The following is an 18,748-nucleotide window of genomic DNA, read 5'->3' as shown; positions in this document are numbered from 1 at the left end:
AGTTATGTCTTAAAGAAGTTTACTTCAATGCCTATTTGAAAATTTTTTTTACAATACACAACTAATCTCTTAGCTTTATTATATGAACATATTAAAAGATATTTATTTTAAGATATTCCTTATTAAAATAATATTAATCTCTAACAATCTTGCTCCAAACTGTCTTATTCAATAAACGTCTAAAATCTTTCATTTGACAGAATGGGGTTAGAAATATTGGAAACTCCACAGGCAGTTATCATAACATCATCCAAGATTGGAAGAAAGTTAGTGTCGACTTGGTCGTTAAGGAAATCAAACTGCTTAATCCGTTGAATTGCTCGCTCCTTGTGTATCCTAGCTGCTGCTATCATAATGTTTTCTGTAGCATAATGTTTACTTAACTGGGTTAGCGCGGAGGTTAAAAATCCTTTATCGGTCATAATTGCTCCGCCTACATTTATCTTATCCAAATATCTTTCCTGGATGACTACTTGTTTATCGGATGCTTTTACGCCATACCCATGGCTAATGAAAGAGATAGTACCGCCAGGTGTCACTGCCACCAAATACTCAACGGTCCCTTTTCTTTGTAATGAGAGAAGGCGTTGATCCGGCAGTGCAGACACTTCGGGTTATATAGCCAATTCGAAAAATGGCCGCCACGCATGAAAACGACAAATTAGTTTTTAATCTAACGAATACAATAAGAATCCGTTCTTTCTAATTGACTCTCCAATTGTTTTTTCTGTATAGGTATCTAATAACTCTAGTGCAACTGCACCTATCTCGGTACTCCTAAGATCTTTCTCTGAGGTTATGGAAGGTTTTTTCAAATCTCGCTTCGTTGGCGACACCCGGGCACAGCACAAACAATTCTGCTAGCTGTTTCGTCCATATTTCCTAAAATAGTATAAAATTAATAAATCCCCTGCATAACACTACAAATCTTATATCAATAATTTTCACTTTCACTGCTCGTAAGGAAGTGAATCTTATAATCACACTTTATTCACTTCCTTTAAGGTAGTTTTCGTTGATATTTTGATAATTAAAACTTTATATAAATACTTACTGCTGGAAACAATCGGTTTTTGTGTTGAATTTTGCAGACGTAGAAAGCGATAAATTTCGGTTTCCTTAAGTGGTAAAAATTCAAAAAACTCAGTGGTGTCAAGGCGAATGGCTTCTCCTATCCTAATGAATTCGTCTGATGCTTCTTCCAAGCTGCTCCCGAGCTAACGGCATGCAACAATAGTCTTCGGCGGGGTGGTGTCTTCTCTGTTCAGCTGTTCCTTGCCTCTTAGCCGTGGGTAGCTATCGCTTTGCTCTCCCGATCCGGCGAGCACACACCAAAACTTGTAGCACTCGACGTGGGCCAACGGCACAACCTTCGTTGGACAAAACGCGGAACAATCTGCGCTTTACACAAACGGGACACAAACTGCAAGAATTAAACAGTTATACAGCGCGCACTTTACAAATAAAAACAACGCGTGTGACTGTTACCGCTAGCGAGGCTAAAACTCAATATCCCGCGATGGCTGCTTCGGCTGCCGATCAAAACAAACCCGACGAGATCGAATTCAGCACCATTTTTTCGCAGCTAGTGAAAAACCCCGGCCTGTCTAACCCTAACAATTTATCGAAAAACGTTACATAAAAATTATCGAACCTATGTAACGCGACTATATTGTTCACAAACGAAAAAAAAAAAAAATAATAAACAAACTTATGTGAACGATATACAGCGCAAGTGCTGAGAGTTATTATGCTGGGTAAACGCTCTTACAGCAGTACCCAAGTCAGGGTTATTTTTATGCGTACACGCTTTTGCAGCGTTGCCCAAAATTCGGTGAATTTCTCACGTGATGCTAAAATTGCAACCGCACAGGTTACATTGTAAGTAAATTGCCGTCGATATGGCAATTGAACAAAATCGACTGTAATATACAATGAAACTTGAAAACCCTGGCATTTTCCACACGAATAACCAGTTTATTTCGATGGCACCACTCAACAAACAATATTAGACAGGATTGTAAACGCAAACAACCCTCCTGCGTTTGTATAAAAGCATACAACTTTAAATCGTTGGCATACACCAGTTTATTTAGTATTAAAGCAGCGTTTTTAAAGAACAGAAAAAAATAGCAGCGGTCCGAGATTACTGCCTTGTGGGACAGCGGACTTATTTGAGAATTGATCTTTACTCTAAACTCACGGTCTGTTAGATAGGATACCAACCAGGTCACCAGTTGAGTAGAAATGCCGAACCAACCTGTGTATTTGATGGTCGATTTTATCGAATGCTGCCTTCAGGTCAATATAAATTGCATCCACTTGCACCCTACTCTCCATGCTCGTTATACACTCCGAGAAAAATTTATTAGGTTTGTGATAACCGACCACCCAAGCATGAAGTCGTGTTGGTCAATAGAAATGGGTTGTTGAGCTATTCACGTATTCCTGATTGCTAAAAGAATGAAATTTTCTGAGCAAAACGTGATTTTTTTTTATTTTTTTCATTGTCCTTCGATTTTTAAATGAAGAGGAAAAATCGCTCCAAATCGCTTCAACGACAATTGGTATATGGGCGAACTGTCATTGTAGCGATTTCGAGCTGTTTTAATTCGTGATTTAGAATCACACCCAAAATGTAGCTTCTCGTGACATCGTGAATAATTTTACCAACTATTATTCCAAATAATAATGAAGCAGCTGAGAGGCTCGTTATTCCTCGATAGTTTAAAACATTGTATTGATCACCTCGCTCAGTGGCGTAGCCAGAAATTCCGTCCTGGGGGGAGGGGTTGATGAATAAAATTTGAATTTTGTGAATATTGATGATAGGGGGAGGTTTAAAGATAGGGAGTAACCTGAATCAATTACTATCATGTTACAAAATGGCATTAGAAAAACAGTGGTTTTCCGCGCTCACATCACCCACTTTCAATACGGGTTGCGTTGCAGTTGAGAATTGAGTGCGAGAGAAAATTTAAGAAAGAGAATAGTAGAAAACAGCTTAGGAAATAAAAAAAAAATCCGCTATCATTAGTGATGCCGTCTACCGTGCAACGCACGTGCTGCTTAAATTAACCGTTGCGCAGTTAACTCAACGATCAATTCGAAAACAACTTTCAAACAACTCAGAATTTCGTTCAGCAGTTGGTTTGGAAAGTTTTGTCTTCTCGAAAAAAGTCCTCATGCAAAATTCGAATTCAATCGTGCAGCAGTCTTTTTACCCGGGGGTCAGCTACAACATTCCTTTCCCACATTTTTTTTAAATAATACTATTATATAATAGTATTATTTAAAAAAAATCAAATGTCTGTATGCGCATATGCGCAGCGATCGAAACTCCTACTGTCTTTTTTTAAGGAGGGGATTTGTTGGTAGCTCAAGTATTTATGATAAATATTAGTAAATAATGAGTAGGTGAGTCCAATCACAAATGGTGACTTCTCAACATTGTTAGAAATTTGTAATTCTAATTGTAAGGATATGTTTGCTTTCGCAATTAGGACTTATCATTCGCAGGTATTTAAACCTACATGTCAAATAAAGGAAATAAACTTACAACTAACTTAATTCCTAACTTATTGACTATAAAGAGAGCTTATCGTAGCAATTGAGAATTGCAACGATTTTTGTCGAAAATTGGTAATAATTTTATTTGACATAGCTTCTAACGTTTCAACACCAGTAAGTCTTGTAATCCGAGTGCCAAACCAAGGAGGACGTTTCAAAATCATTTTCAGAATATTATTCTGAATCCTTTGGAGCGTTTTCTTACTTGTTGAACAGCAACTTGACCAGATCGGTACAGCATAAAGCATTGCTGGTCTAAGAATTTACAGACATTTGATGCAACCTTCAGTTGCATAGTCTAAAATAGTATATTTTCCCGACATTCCTTCACAAGAACAAAGTGCTGATACTAGACACAGCGCAATGAGTAGGCTACAAAAAAGGGATAGCGATAAAGCCAAAAATAAAAAACTAGAAAAGGACAGGCTCAAAATTTGGAAAAGAAAATTGTTTCTCTCCGTGGAGTCAGTAGAATTTGTTTAATGAAAACAATCTACACACTTAAAATTTATTGCCGGGTCTCGGTATTTTTTGCCGAGAACGGCACAGCTGAGTGCACGGTTTGAGAAAAAAATGACAACTGTCACTTTTTTTAGTAAATCTCGGTTCGACCTAACTGAAATTTTGGCATAAAATATTGTGGCGTAAGCGCTAAATTAAAGTTCGGAAGTCGGACTACCGACTTCCGAACTTTCTTTCGACTTTACAAACACATAGAATAACTGCGTGTTCACGGTGTTCACACAACATGAACTGCGGGAATGATTTCAATGTATTTGTTTTTGTAAGCTGAACTGACAGCGCAGTGGCGGCTGAGATGGTTGCAGTGTTGCGAGAACAACAAAAATAAACATCGGAAGTGAGCCTGACTGCCAGTTCATCAGCGACGTTTTGATAATTTTTATATAATAATTTTGAAAAAACCTTTACAACTATACTGCCGTTCCAAGCATAGTTGTCCCAGCGTGCATAAGGTTTGTGTAGAACATGGGACTACTATGATTGGAACGGCAGTATAGGTTCTGTAAATTTTTCATCTCAATATACAAAATGAATTCATTGAAGGACCCCTCAACATTTGTGCGAGTTCAGCGGTTGTCATATTTTTTGTGATGTCGGGTGTATCAGAATCCTTCTCCACAGCTGATTCTAGCAAAATATTTTCAAACAAGTAACGAAGTGTTGATGTGGACAGAAAATTCTATTCTGTTTATCCTGAATCGTAAACAAAACCTGTGAAAAAAGTAGTATTTTAGCAGATTTTCCCTAGACCAACAGGATGGAAGACACCGGCAAGGATGATTACATTCAAAAAAGAATCAATAAAATTCTTGAAACGCGCATCGATTCGGACCGCGAAACTCTCGATGCTTTGACGGATTTGTCTGAATTTTATACAGAAAATTCGATTCAATCGCGGCGAAATCTCCGTAGCCAGATTGAACGACGGAGTTTGGCTATCAATGAGGTAAATCACGTTCAAATTATTTATCATGATCAACTCTCGACAAAACAATTGTTTCTCCCGCTCTTGGCAGAATTTTTTAGGAGCGTTCCGGGAGGTCAAGCAAGCCCTGGATGGTATTTGTAAAGAAATCGATGACATCAGTACCTCTGTTGAAGACATGAAGCTCCAGCTAAGCAACACCGAGGCCCAGCAAAAGGATTTAATAGAGAAGGCAAAATCGCTGCAAGCCGAAAACGATAAGCTGCAGTTGCAGCAGAAAATCGCATCCGGTTTCCTGTCTCGTTTCCAGCTGTCGGTAACAGAACATCAGACTCTGTACGGAGCGACCCGAGACGAACCGATAACTGGGGAATTTTTTACCGTGCTTGATCGCGTGCAAACGATTCACTCGGATTGTAAAACCCTGCTGCAGAGTGGCTACCAAACGGCTGCATTGGATATTATGGAAGAAATGACTTTGCACCAAGAGGCGGCCCTCGAACGGCTGTATCGGTGGACTCAAAGCCACTGCCGAAATGTAGACACCAATGAGATCGGCCATTTGGTGACTCAGGCAATGGCTCGACTACAGGAGCGACCAGTTTTGTTCAAATACGTTATTGATGAGTATTCGACCGCTAGAAGATCGGTGGTCGTCAGAAGCTTTATCGATGCTTTAACAGTTGGAGAAGCAAACGTAAAACCGATAGAAATGCTTGCGCATGATCCCAAGCGCTATATCGGGGATATGTTCGCTTATATTCATCAAATTTTGCCAGTTGAACGCGAAAATCTGCTAATGTTGGTAAAAATGTGCGACAAAGACGTCACCGAACAGACACAACTGGCAATGACTAACATTTCCGACGGCGTTTGTCATCCGCTGAAAGTACGCGTAGAAATGATTCTGAATAGCGAAAAGGATACTATCGTTTTGTATTCGATTTCCAACCTAATTCGCTTCTACCAGAATATTATCATTAATGTAAGCGTTTTAGTGTGCAGTTTTCGGTAAAATGCTTTGACTTATTTTCATTTTCAGGTGGTCAAAGGTGGACAACTAGAACAATGCATCTCGGAACTCCACGCCCATTCCGAAACGTCATACTTGAACTCACTGGCGTTTCAGGTTAAACAACTTTTACAAGGTCCTAACGAGCACAAACTAGGGCTTGAACCGCCCCAGACCGATCTTGTTCCTTCGCCCAGTGTTGGTAGATTGCTAAATCTGCTGAAAGAAATTCTTTCTGTTGCCAGTATGGTTGAAGGAAGTCAATCAGACATTTTGAAAATCGTTTCCTGCGTTATCGATCCTTTGCTTCAGTCTATTCAGGAATCTGCTTCCCATTTACCGACCACGGACATGGCCGTTTATTTGCTCAATTCACTGCATCAAATCGAGAGCGTTCTCGCGATCTACGAGTACATGGAGGACCGCCTGGAGCGTCTCCAGGCGCAGTCCGACGCTCAGCTTGACACTCTTACCTCAGAGCAGGCTTCGTCGCTGGTCGCAAACCTAAACTTAGGTCCAATCTACACCGTCCTACAAAGCAACGTTTCCCAGATCGAGCAACGACATCTGCAACTGTTCGTGGTAAATATGCGTCTGAATTAGTTTAAAAAAGTGCTTAACACCCTTTTGTCTGTTTTAGTCAAAATTGGACAGCTTTTTGGAAATGCCGGAGATTTTGCTACTTCCACAGGTAAATCTACTGCTGAGTGGAAATCATCGATCAACGGTACAAAAGCGCTCATTCAACGTGATTGTGGCTATCTACAAGCAGATTTACGAGCGGATTCATGACCCTGCCAACGGTTATGAGCATCCTGAGGCGGTGTTTTCCAAAACGCCTGAACAGGTGACGGAGCTGTTGTGCGGTTGATTATTGAATGTTTTAGCTGAATAATATATTTCGCGAACCAACTCGATTGATTAATTTTCATTGAGCCTTATTTGCCTTAATTCAATAAATACTAAAAGCGAGAAAAAGATTGATGTAATATTGCTAGTGACATCTGCCCGCAACTGGAAAAGTAGCAAATGCTAGAAGCATTTCTATATTAAATACGCATTCTATCCAGCCAATGCAATGGCTCAATTTCCTAACACAGACATCAGAAACAATGAAGATGGTGTGAAAAACTAGCATATTTGTTCAAGAAGGCAACTAAGGTAGTGCAAATTAATTCCTTTGCATGTTTCGAACATGTAATAGGCAAATATTTTTATAGTTCTGCATGTTGGATGGATGGTTCACATTTTTGAACATACCAGGCAAAGTAAAAGTCCGATTGCAAAACAAATCAATAGGGTCTTATGGGGCAGCTAGACCTTCTATTTGACACTGATTTAATAAAAATCGGTCCACCCATCTCTCAGAAACATGAGTGAGAGTAAATAGTCTCCAGAACACGTTTCCTTGTATAGCTTTTGAACATGTTTAATCTTTATAAAATTCAAAAGTTGAGGGTTTTTTATGTTGCTGGTTCATTTGAAATTAATTTTGTTCAAATCGGTTGTACAGTTTTTGAGATATTGATGTTTCGTGATTTTTACATTTAGAAGTAGAATACTTCTCTCAGGAAGTTCGGCTACATAGGGATGTGAAATGAAAATCTAATACCGAATAATAGTGTGAATAATGAAATTACAATTATCTTCTTTTGGGAAGAGTGTTAGAAGACTTTCCAATCTATTGCTGCAAGAACGAAGGAAATCCATCGAACACTAACCGGTATTATTAGCATTTGGAATTGGACTCCAATTGATCTGATTATTCAACGTTTATTTACTAGAAAAAATGACTGACACGCAAGCAGCCGCGTTATCTTTCTAAAGTAGTCTACTTCAACCTTGCGGTCGCGGCTTTACTCACAACCCTCCTGTTATTTATACATAACCTCTAAACCAGAACTCCGAATACAATAAAATTCAATAGGGTCTTACTAGTCCTTCCATTTGCAATCAATCTCATTGAAATCGGTCCAGCCATCTCTGAGAAAATCGAGTGAGATTGGGAGAGCGTTACACACACATGCATACACATTAGAGATGGTCGGGTTTGACTTTTTTCAAACCCGTACCCGACCCGTACCCGATTTTTTTTTTTCGGTCGAAACCCGAACCCGAAACTTTTTTTTCGATCAAACCCGAACCCGACCCGAGCCCGAAAATTTTACTTTTGTGAAACACGAGCCCGAAACTGTGAAACCCGGACCCGACCCGAACCCGAGATTTTTTTTTGAGGGGTGGATTTTTTGTACCAATTTGAGGCTGCCCTGAAGCTTTAAGCCTCGAATGGTATTGAAATGTTAGTGATTTTTACAGTTGCATGAAATTAGACATCATTATCTTACAAAAATGCTTATTTGATATAGTCGGGTTTCGGGTTTTCAGATCTAAACCCGACCCTTTTTAAACCCGAACACGAAAATTTTTTTCCCACCAAACCCGAACCCGACCCGTACCCGACACCTTCACAAATTTTCAGACCCGAACCCGACACTTTTAAAAAATTACAAACCCGAACCCGACCCGAAACCCGACCATCTCTAATACACATATTCACACATACACACACATACACACACACGCACACACACACACACACACACACACACACACACAGAGAGAGAGAGAAAATGCTCAGCTCGACGAACTGAGTCGAGTGATATACACACTTAATTTATCTCGGCAAACTTTCCAACAGCTGGGCGAGCTCGGTGAAGTTTTTAACAAATGTCAGCAATACATTTCAACGAACATTCAGCAAATATATCGATCTACCGTGAGCCAGCATGTATTGACATCTCGTTTGCCGAAGTTCTTGAAAATTCTGACGAAAACTTGCAGAACATTTTGCTGAATTTATCAGCTATTGAGTTCTCGGCAACAAAATCTAAGTGTGTACACACTTAATTAATCTCGGCAAACTTTCCAACAGCTGAGCGAACTCGGCGAACTTTTTAACAAATATCAGCAATATATTTTGACGAACATTCGGCAAATATATCGATCTACCGTGAACCAGCAAGTAATGACATCTCATTTGTCGAAGTTCATAAAAATTCTACCGAAAACTTGTAAAACATTTCGCTGAATTTATCAGCTGTTGAGTTCTCGGCAATAAAATCTAAGTGTGTACACACTTAATTTATCTCGGCAAACTTCCCAACAGCAAATATTTCGATTTACCGTAAACCAGCAGGTATTGACATTTCATTTGCCGAAATTCTTGAAAATTCGGCTTAAAACTTCTAGAACATTTCACTGAATTTATCAGCTGTTGAGTTCTCGGTTCTCTCCCAAGTTCTATTCCAACGTCTAACACCTTTAACAAGGAGGTTCTCGGGGCAGTACCAGGCGGGTTTCAAGGGAGCCCGCGCAACCACGGGCCAAATTTTTTCAATCCGACAGATTTTGCAAAAATGTCGTGAGTACAACGTGTCCACGCATAACATTTTTATCGACTTCAAGGCAGCCTATGATACAGTTGATCGAGAACAGCTATGGCAGATCATGCACTAGAACGAGGATATCTTCCTGGATAAACTGATGCGGCTGATCAAGGCTACCATGAACCATGTGATGTGTTACGTGCGTGTCTCGGGGATGCTCTCGAGTCCCTTCGAGTTATGCCGAGGATTGAGACAAGGTGATGGACTCTCTTGTTTGCTTTTTAACATCGCCCTCGATGGTGTTATACGAAGAGCGGGCATCGGCACGAGTGGTACAATTTTTACGAAACGGGTTCAGCTTAACTGATGACTTCGACATAATAGCACGAAACTTTGCGACGGTGGAGGAAACCTACACCAGACTGAAAGCGGAAGCTAAGCGCATTGGACTGCTGATCAATGCGTCGAAAACTAAGTATATGAAGGAAAGAGGCTCCAAGGAGAACAATGTCAGCCTCCCACCCTGGATCACCGTAGACGACGATGAGCTTGAGGTGGTAGACGAGTTCGTGTACTTAGGATCGCTGGTGACCGCTGACAACAACACCCGCAAGGAGATCCGGAAACGCATTCAAGCGGGAAATCGTGCCTACTTTGCACTTCGTAAGATAATGAGATCCAATCGAGTGCGCCGCCGTACAAATTTAAAGCTGTACAAAACAACAGTTAGACCGGTAGTCCTCTATGGGCTAGAGACGACAACTCTGCTCTTAAAGGACCTCAACGCCCTTGGAGTTTTCGAACGGAAGGTGCTGCGAACCATCTACGGTGGAGTATAGACTGAAGACGGAGAATGGCGTAGACACATGAGCCATGAGCTGCACGCGCTGCTAGGAGAGACCCCCATTGCACATCTGATCAAAGTTAACAGATTGCGATGGGCCGCACACGTCGCCAGGATGCCGGACGACAACCCGATTAAAACGACCCTTTTCAGTAACCCCTCCGGCACCAGAAACAGAGGAACACAGCGTACACGATGGCTTGATCAGATTGAAAGTGACCTACGAGTGATTAGACGCCTGGGAGCATGGCGCCGTACAGCCCAGAACCGAGTTGAATGGAGACGACTTCTTGATACAGCACGAGCCACCCCGGCTATAGCCTGCTAGGTAAGGTAAGTAATAGTTCTCGGCAACAAAATCTAAGTGTGACGACATTCGACCCTTTGGAGCACTTTTATACCTTTAGTTTTTTCAGTGATTGCTATACCTTTCGAGGAGAAAGACAAAAAATAATATAGACCATTTTACGAGACGTTTCTGAACTCTATTAATGAATGAAATTTTGACAGAAAGCACGGAACCTAGGGTTTGCAATCCCGGAAACGATTTCCCGGGAATTACTTTTTCCCGGGAACAGAAATATTGATTCCCGGGATCCCGGGATTCCCGAGCTCTTCAAAAAATTTTGCAAGATTCAATATAATTTCCCATACAATTTTGCAATAAAATTTTATATACTATGAAAACACGGAACTGACGTCGTCAAAGTGTATAGCAGCTTTGAAAGGGGCATTATACGAAGTAAATATTTCTTTGAAATGACGGTCAATATTTACTTGCCGAGTACTATCAATTTATTTGCTTCGGTTATTTGTCGAAAATATTTGCTGTCTTATTCAGTAAACGAAAAATTAGGCAAATATTTGCTTCGTCCAATCTCATTCTTTGACAGTTAGTTCACTACTGAGCGAACAGTGATTTCTTTCTTTGCCATTGATAAAAATTAAATTAAATCGATTAAGAAATTTTGAAACCCGTGAATCAATGCGACCAGAAATAAATGATTTAATAGCTCAGTCAGCGTAATTTGGGTCGTGGCCGCGATTTCACACAAAAAATCATCTTTTAGATTAATTACGTATACATTCAAATGCTCTGAAACTAACTTATTTAGAGTCATATTGAACAGATTATTAATTATTCTATCATTTCCTTCCAGTTTGTCTCGGTCTTCCAAAGAAAACTACCGAGAGGCTAAATAACGTTCTATTTGAACAATCAAAATTCTTACATGGAATCCTACTCTCTAATCGACGGTGATACCAATTACAAAAGGGTTTGTTACGCCAATTAAAACTAGATTGATTATGCAGTTTATTTTTTAAAAATAATTCGCATCGTGTAATGGCACAGTAAATATATTTGATAAAAATTAGCGAAGAGGCTCTGATATAAACTTGAATAAGTTTTGTTTTGTAATTCGTTTTTTATTCGAATAGATAATGAAGTTGTAAACGATTTTCAGATACTTTTTATAATTCAACTTTTATTGAAATATCATTTTTGCTAAGAATATTTTTCCATTCCCGGTTCCCGGGAATTCCCGGGAAATGAGATTTTTTATTCCCGTTTCCCGGGAAATCAATTTCCGGGAATATTGCAAACCCTAACGGAACCGCTGATATAACTCACGTAAAAGCAACATCAACATCAGCAGGTTTCGTGATACCTATCAGTTCTTAAAAAAGTCTATAGTTTACCAGTCACATTTTTTGGATAGAACCTATTGAAACAGCAATTGTGAGTCAACATGAGGAATTGATATAAGGCAATCCTCGAAACAGTTGCGATCAACTGATTTCAGTTCGTTTTCAACTTTTGACAGCCACTGGTATGTACAAACAGTCGCAACTTAGATACAATCCGGATCGGAAACTAAAAGATTTCATGTTCGGTTGTATTTTGGTTTGGCAACTTCAAAAACAACAATAACACACGTACAGCCTCATGATAAAAATATCTCTTTATCAAAAAAGAACACTATGTTTTCAGTAAGTTTCAGCAAAATTAAATATACTAAAAAAATGTTTGTTTTATTTATTTTCTATCCCAAAAATACCCTTAAAAATTGCTCTTATTGTACATAATTATACCGCGTTATAGCATAATTTCACTATGTTTTCATTGTAACTACATCAATTTCACATCAAACATCATTAAGTAGAACAATAAAAAACATTCAGGTATTTTCACATACTTTTAGAAATCACTAACAATGTTTTGCATGATAAAATTATTGTTAGTGGTGAATTCAACAACCAAAAAGTTGTAAAAACATAAAAACGACTGGAAGCTCACAGTAAAAATGCTATATTTTTTATGGTTACAACTGAAAACATTGTTCGTTCTCTGTTCTCACCACAAAATACATGGTACTTTTTTCGGAAGGGAATGCCCCATATATGTGATTCGTTGCTTCCATATGCCGTGTTGATTGTTGAGCACCGTTCTGGATAACCGCAGAATCCACCTCTCAAGCAGACGTACTAGAGAAACAGCCGCGTAAGGGTTAACGCCGCTATTTTCCCTTCACTTGACAGAACAATGACAATCGCTGGAAGCGTCAAAGTTTCGTGTAGTTGTTTTGTTTATCCCCTCTTGTGCGTGTGCGTGTCGTGTGTCATCGTCTCGGATATCCAGCGCAACGGTGTTCTTTCTTTGTGTATTTTTTGCTGTACAACTAGTTCGCACGGTGGAATGTGCAATGTGGTGACCAACCAAACTCAAACACAACCGACGAACGTCAGTTTTTCTGCTCATCATCGCTGGTGTGGAGGTGAAGTTAGTTCTGTTCCGCGTTTCGCCTGTTCGCTGCGGTGTGTAATTAAACGAATCGATTGCAGTTTTGCGCCACATCCGGTTAATTGAGACAAGCGTCTCCTGTTTCCGGTGTAGGGAATTGTACGAGGATAGAGGAAAAAAATTCTTCCAAGTTCGCGATCAGTCAGACTGCTTGTTTGTTCCGTCATATTCCGTTGCTGTGAATAGTCGTGTGCGTGTTTCGGGTGTTTCATCCAGTATCTACTAAGTTTGACAGTGTGTGCGTTGCCATCATTCATACACAGGCAAGTTCACTGTAGATCTAGCGAGGGGTTAGTGACGGGCTGAAGGGAGGAAGTTCAAGAAATTCCGTTCCATGTCCGCGATCTTCACCATCTCGGTACCTCGCAGCAGCGAATAGTTGGAACAAAAATTAATCGATTGATTTTGTTGCGTGAAAAAAAAGGATTGTGACGGTTATTTTCCACTCACGAAAGGATTGGGAAAAGTTTACTGCTGTGTGTAGGCGATCAGGTTTGTGTCGGTACGGCGCTGAGCCAAAAAAGTTTTGATAAATGTGTTGTGTTTTCGGTTTGCTCCGATTGTGACAACATTGCGCGATCGCAAAGGGAGCCTACTTTGTTAGCCAAGTGTTTGCTCCGGTCGGTTGCGATCGAGCTCCCGGTTTTTCGTTGTTTTTGACGAGGTGCAAAACGATTGTGGATTCCCGGTGTGTGAAAATATTTTAACCCTCGTTGGGAACCAGAGTGACAAAAGTGAAGGAATTTGCAGGTCGAACAGCAGCAGCGCTCAACTAGCAGAGGAGCAGAGCGGAACTACAATCTCAAAATGGCGGATTCGTATTATCAGGTACGATCACGGTTGTTTATGTATAGATACGATTCACCTTGCCGATTGTCAGGGAAGATAGCCGGACTGGACGCAAACCGCTAAGCCAATGCTGACGTAAACTTGGTCGGCTGGTGTTGAGAGCAATTTGAGCTGAATGAAAAACCACACGGAAAAAATCATGGTTTTATTTTTCTGCGGAAGGTCACAGCTTTGTGGGCCGCACAGAATTCCCTAGCGTCCGTTTTCGAGTAGGAGGTGGTGAGAGACGATCTCGTCTGATTGTCGTCATTTAATGTTTCAAGAACCTATTGCCCTTGTGTGCAGAAACCGTGTTCCCTCCTGTCCGGATCCCGTTTTCGCGGCTTGTTTAAGAGGGTCACGTTGACAGGTGTGCGTTTTTCCATTCATGCGATCTTGCGTGTGGAAGTGGCCTGTTGGAGAAAGTATAACATCGGTTGAACGTTTAACTAAATTGCTACTGCTCCCGGATGATTCAGATTACGCTGGTGCTGCGAGCGTATTCCTCAATTAAATAGTATATTTTCCTAACGATGTTTTTTTTTACTAAACAACACACCTCATGAGATAATCGACTTAATTTTGTAACCTGATCTTAACTTTCAGATACATAGCCGAGCGCAGGATTTTTCGTTAGGGGGTGGAGGATATCCTCAAATGATCTTCAAAATAAACTCATAAATTTATTTAACAAATGGGTTATATCTGAAGAATCTGAGTTGTATGGTTGATGACCACAATAGATCAAATAATAGTCGCAGTGGTTATAACAAAACTTTTTGGGTCCCTAATTATAACTCTCTGTTTACTCCATGTTAAGAAATGACATTTGCTTATACATATAATTTTAAGTATTTTCTGCTTAGTTTTTGCCTAACTCTCATCAAAATCGTTTTTCCCTTCCGAACGGTTTGAAACTCATTGATCAAATATTAGAGAACTGAAACTTTCCAAAATATTTACAAAAAAAGACCAGCAAAAACGTTTCGCTTTCGTTCGTTTGTCGAGACTACACAGCTACATAACGCTTTTACTAATTTCGGATGCTTATGCAAATTCAGTGAACACGACGCAAACTTCAGCGGAAATCGATTTCGCATCATTGAATCTACCGAAAGTTAGTGGTCGTATAAGTATATTAGCAAATTATGGGAACCACGATTCGCCGTTCAGTGCCACCGTCGAGTGTTTGCTATCATGCTAATCTTTCTCTGCCCGCAGAAAGCGCTAGCAAAGTATCCAGAGGACTCTCAGTGACCGGCTTTTTCGGTCCACACACCGGAACCGAACGTTTATTGAATAACGCAAAACACCACCCCGAGGTGTACTCTGTTGATTATTCAAATTCGAACCTCACCGCCGCGCCTTACCGTTGAACCCGAAACGTCGACGCGTGCCAAATTTGGCGTCTTGCCGCATACGGAATTTTAATGCCGTCTGACGATGTCGATTAGAGCGGCCGCAGTTAGGATCCTACTGTTTGTTTTTTCGAAGAAGGGATGCTGCTGGTATTAGATTCCGCACAGTGACACCATGACGTATAACCCTGTGCCTGTGGCGAGCGCGCGGTTTCTCGCATTCAAGACAAGAAGCCATTATTTTCAGCTGCAGTCAGCGAAGCGGACAGGATGCAGACAAAACCCAGATGGCAGATAAAAATGATATTGCTTCGGAGACGGCATTACGGCAGATTATTATCCAACTCACGACGATGACGGCGGCGTTGCGTACATATTCCGCTGATCGTTGCAAAAAAAAGTTCCTCTTTATTGGCTTAGTAAGATATCTTCTCGGAAGCGCACAAGCACCTGAAGATGAAGTCATCAATCAAACATAATTTAATTTTACTCCTAGATATAAGATGAACGCAAAATGTTTCCTAAAATAGTTATTCCTACCAGTCAAACAGCTTGCCTAGTAAGGAGTGCTGCTGCACGACGTGCCGTTTAACATAAGAACGGCTGGAACTGGAAAAGCTGCACCTCTTTTGTGTGTGTGCTCGTCTTATCACTAATCCGGTCTTATCGGTGAGCCGTCGTTCTGCGATAAACGAGCTCGACTTTGATGAAAAACATCCCCCATACTAAACGAAGCTACGAAGCCGGCTGGTAAAACTAGATAGATGCTATCGGAATCGTTTTCTCGATATCTAAGTGAAGACAGCTTGTTCAGACGATTGGAGTTCGCACGCGAACAGAAGCTTTAGCCACTGCTGTTAGTTTTTTTGCTATTCTGGTCATGCTTTTGTCGTCGTGTTGCTACAGTCGAACGTGGGCGTCAATTGGGGTGCCACACAGTCGGAGAAACTCAAACATCAAATAAAAGTAGGGGATATTTAATTGTTCTGGTTTTTTTTCTCCTATGAGGGTAAATTCCTTCTGATAAAGCGGGTCAACAGAAGTTCTTCTAAACGACACAGTTTTCGATTTTCGCAAGCATGTATCATCGTAAATATCAACACAAAACACAATCAGATTATTATATATAATATTTTAAGTACCCGCGAATATGCGTATTAAGATCTTGTTTGTGATTATCATTTAGCAGCAAAAAGCCGTACAAGCTGAATGCATAAACGACTGATTTGCGGAAAAACCATTCGCCCAAAATGATAATTTTGTTTATTTCTGCTGAGTGAAGGGTAGAATTTTGCTATTATAAACAGAGTACAATTTTTCGAAATTCTGTGAAACCAAAAAAAAAAGTTGGCGTCGGTCTTGCTTGCGTAGTTGGTAACGTCTAGACCCAGCTGGTCTAGATTTGATCCTCACCGACAACCGATGAATTTCCGCGTGCGATAACGCCATGTACTTGTAGAGTGGAAATAAAACACTTGTGAACTGGTCGAAGTCTGAACAAATTTATTGCTACTGCTTATTACATTATTGCTACTGCTTATTACAAGTGAATAACGGTTACTAAGGATAACCAGAACATCGCAGTATTGGTTGTGAGTTACTACGATCGGAGGTTATTCTCCAACACTCCTCCTTAACCTACGATCCCTGTCAAAATCTTAAATTGAATGTGTTTTTGTTTTGCCAAAGCTTTCGTAAATCCGTCAGCCGGTTGTTCGTGTGTTGGAATGTAATGGAGCTTGATATCACCTTTCCCTACTACGTTCTTCACAAACTGGTAACGGATGGACACATGTTTAGTTCGGGGATTGCAACCATCATTGCGAGTCATACATATTGCGGATTGATTATCACAATGCATTGGTATGGACTGCTCATCATTGATTTGTCGAAGCAGTTGCTTCCACCAGAGCGCTTCTTGAGTGGTTCGGGATAGCGCGATGAATTACGCTTCACAGGATAATAGAGCCACGCAGGACTGCCGTTTCACGCTCCACGAAATAGCTCCTCCCATCTTCTTGAATAGGTACCCAGTGGTTGATTTTTCTCTGTCTTCCTCTGGTGCAGCCGATACAGCCCATCTTCCGCTCCTCATGCAATAACGTCACCGTCTTCATCCAGGACTTCACATTTCGTTGCCGTGAACACAACCGTCAATCCTTTCTTGCAAATCTTGCTGATTGACAACAAACTGGTTGCCAAATCAGGAACAAGCAACACATCCTGAACACTGATACTGCCTTCTTTGAGATCTAGTTCGACGAATCCTTTTGCAACTGATTTCATTGCAAATCGCCGTGTCGATTGAACTCACCGACATTTGTTGTTTCTAAAAGCCATCGTCATTTCTGGTCATATGACTACTCGCATCGCAGCTGAATCAAAATACTATTCGTCTTCTTCTCGTCTGCCAACAGCCAACATCGCACAAAGTGCCTTACTTTTGTTTTTCGTTGATTGCTTCTGCGGACAATTAGCTGTCCAGGTTTATTGCAGTTAAAGCAGTTCTTAGTCATTTATAAGTCGGTGGATAGATAAAATGTGTGACAATTTTTTTTTTTTCTTCATCTATAGTTTATTTGACACGGCACAAATACAATTCAATGTTTAACGGCGCCAATTATATCTGGTAGCTTACTTTCTAAAGTATCTTAATAACTAAAAGCAAATTTTTTATCCTCGCTGCCGACTACGAGCTGAAACTAAATCTAACTTGAAGCTAGAATATTTTGCATTAAAAGCACAGGATTGCTGTTTGATGGTTTTCATTGCCATAGGTAAGCAGCATATTAAATTTGTTCCGCTGCTGGGCCAAGATATTACGGACTGGCATATTGGGTTGTTTCCATCGGGTCTTGAGAGTATCGTGCGGGTCTGATTGCTGTTTCCGGATCCGGGGTCTTAACGTGTTCTTGTCGTTTGGTTGGATGTAGGCGGAAGGGGATAGGACTAAACTGGGGCGTGGATGGATTTCAGGAAAACGTATATAAGGGACATGTAGGATAGGTCACGACTCGCCAAGACATCACGAACAGGAACAGCCGGCTGCCTACCTTCGGCCTGCAGGGAAGCTATTAATCTAGACCTGGCGTCACGGTGTACAGGGCATGACCAAACAACGTGCTCTATGTCGTGATAACCTTCACCACAGGCACAGATACCACTTTCCCCGAGCCCAACACGACGGAGATGCGCGTCAAATCTATAGTGATTGGACATAAGCCGGGACATCACGCAAATGAAATCCCGACCTACATCCAACCCCTTGAACCACGGGTTCGTCGATACCTTGGGGATTATGGAATGTAACCACCTTCCCAGTTCCCCCTTGGTCCAAGAATTTTGCCAACTGATGATCGTATTCTGACGTACAAATGCGAAAAATTCATTAAAGGCAATTGGTCTTACATAAATATCACCGTTTGTTGCGCCCACCTTAGCCAAAGAGTCCGCTTTCTCATTACCCGGTATCGAGCAATGAGAAGGGACCCACGCTAAGG

At 40.8% G+C, this 18,748-nt stretch overlaps 2 protein-coding genes and 1 long non-coding RNA gene across 3 annotated transcripts in view; 2 read left to right on the top strand and 1 right to left on the bottom strand.

The window, feature by feature from the left end:
- Positions 1–265: 265 nt before the first annotated feature.
- On the bottom strand, positions 266–1,685 carry LOC129725577 (uncharacterized). Its single transcript, XR_008728113.1, has 3 exons — positions 1,489–1,685; positions 1,055–1,423; positions 266–882 (listed from the first exon to the last, which is right to left on the bottom strand). It is a non-coding gene; the product is annotated as an uncharacterized LOC129725577 (long non-coding RNA).
- Positions 1,686–4,714: 3,029 nt separating this feature from the next.
- Positions 4,715–6,941, top strand: LOC129721978 (conserved oligomeric Golgi complex subunit 6). Its single transcript, XM_055675125.1, has 4 exons — positions 4,715–5,038; positions 5,109–6,002; positions 6,060–6,611; positions 6,670–6,941. The coding sequence occupies exons 1-4, from the start codon at positions 4,850–4,852 to the stop codon at positions 6,898–6,900; spliced, it is 1,866 nt and encodes a 621-aa protein (XP_055531100.1). The 5' UTR covers positions 4,715–4,849; the 3' UTR covers positions 6,901–6,941.
- Positions 6,942–12,951: 6,010 nt separating this feature from the next.
- The window catches only part of LOC129725556 (serine/threonine-protein kinase N), a 162,430-nt gene continuing 156,633 nt past the window's right edge, over positions 12,952–18,748 (top strand). Inside the window, exon 1 of the mRNA XM_055681545.1 lies at positions 12,952–13,890. Coding sequence (XP_055537520.1) covers positions 13,870–13,890 — 21 coding nt within the window. The 5' untranslated portion in view covers positions 12,952–13,869. The remainder of the gene's footprint in view (positions 13,891–18,748) is intronic.

The sequence above is a fragment of the Wyeomyia smithii genome, chromosome 2 (genome assembly GCF_029784165.1).
Source record: "Wyeomyia smithii strain HCP4-BCI-WySm-NY-G18 chromosome 2, ASM2978416v1, whole genome shotgun sequence".
Classification (NCBI taxonomy): domain Eukaryota; kingdom Metazoa; phylum Arthropoda; class Insecta; order Diptera; family Culicidae; genus Wyeomyia; species Wyeomyia smithii.
The sequence above is the reverse complement of the archived record's forward strand: the minus strand, read 5'-3'. Positions and strand labels throughout refer to the sequence as shown.

Bases quoted from the DNA above. Each gene is read 5' to 3' on its own strand.
- LOC129721978 (XM_055675125.1), top strand. From the start codon at position 4,850: ATGGAAGACACCGGCAAGGATGATTACATTCAAAAAAGAATCAATAAA. The intron at 5,039-5,108 runs GTAAATCACGTT...CGCTCTTGGCAG, and splicing joins GGAGTTTGGCTATCAATGAG to AATTTTTTAGGAGCGTTCCG. The intron at 6,612-6,669 runs GTAAATATGCGT...TGTCTGTTTTAG, and splicing joins GACATCTGCAACTGTTCGTG to TCAAAATTGGACAGCTTTTT.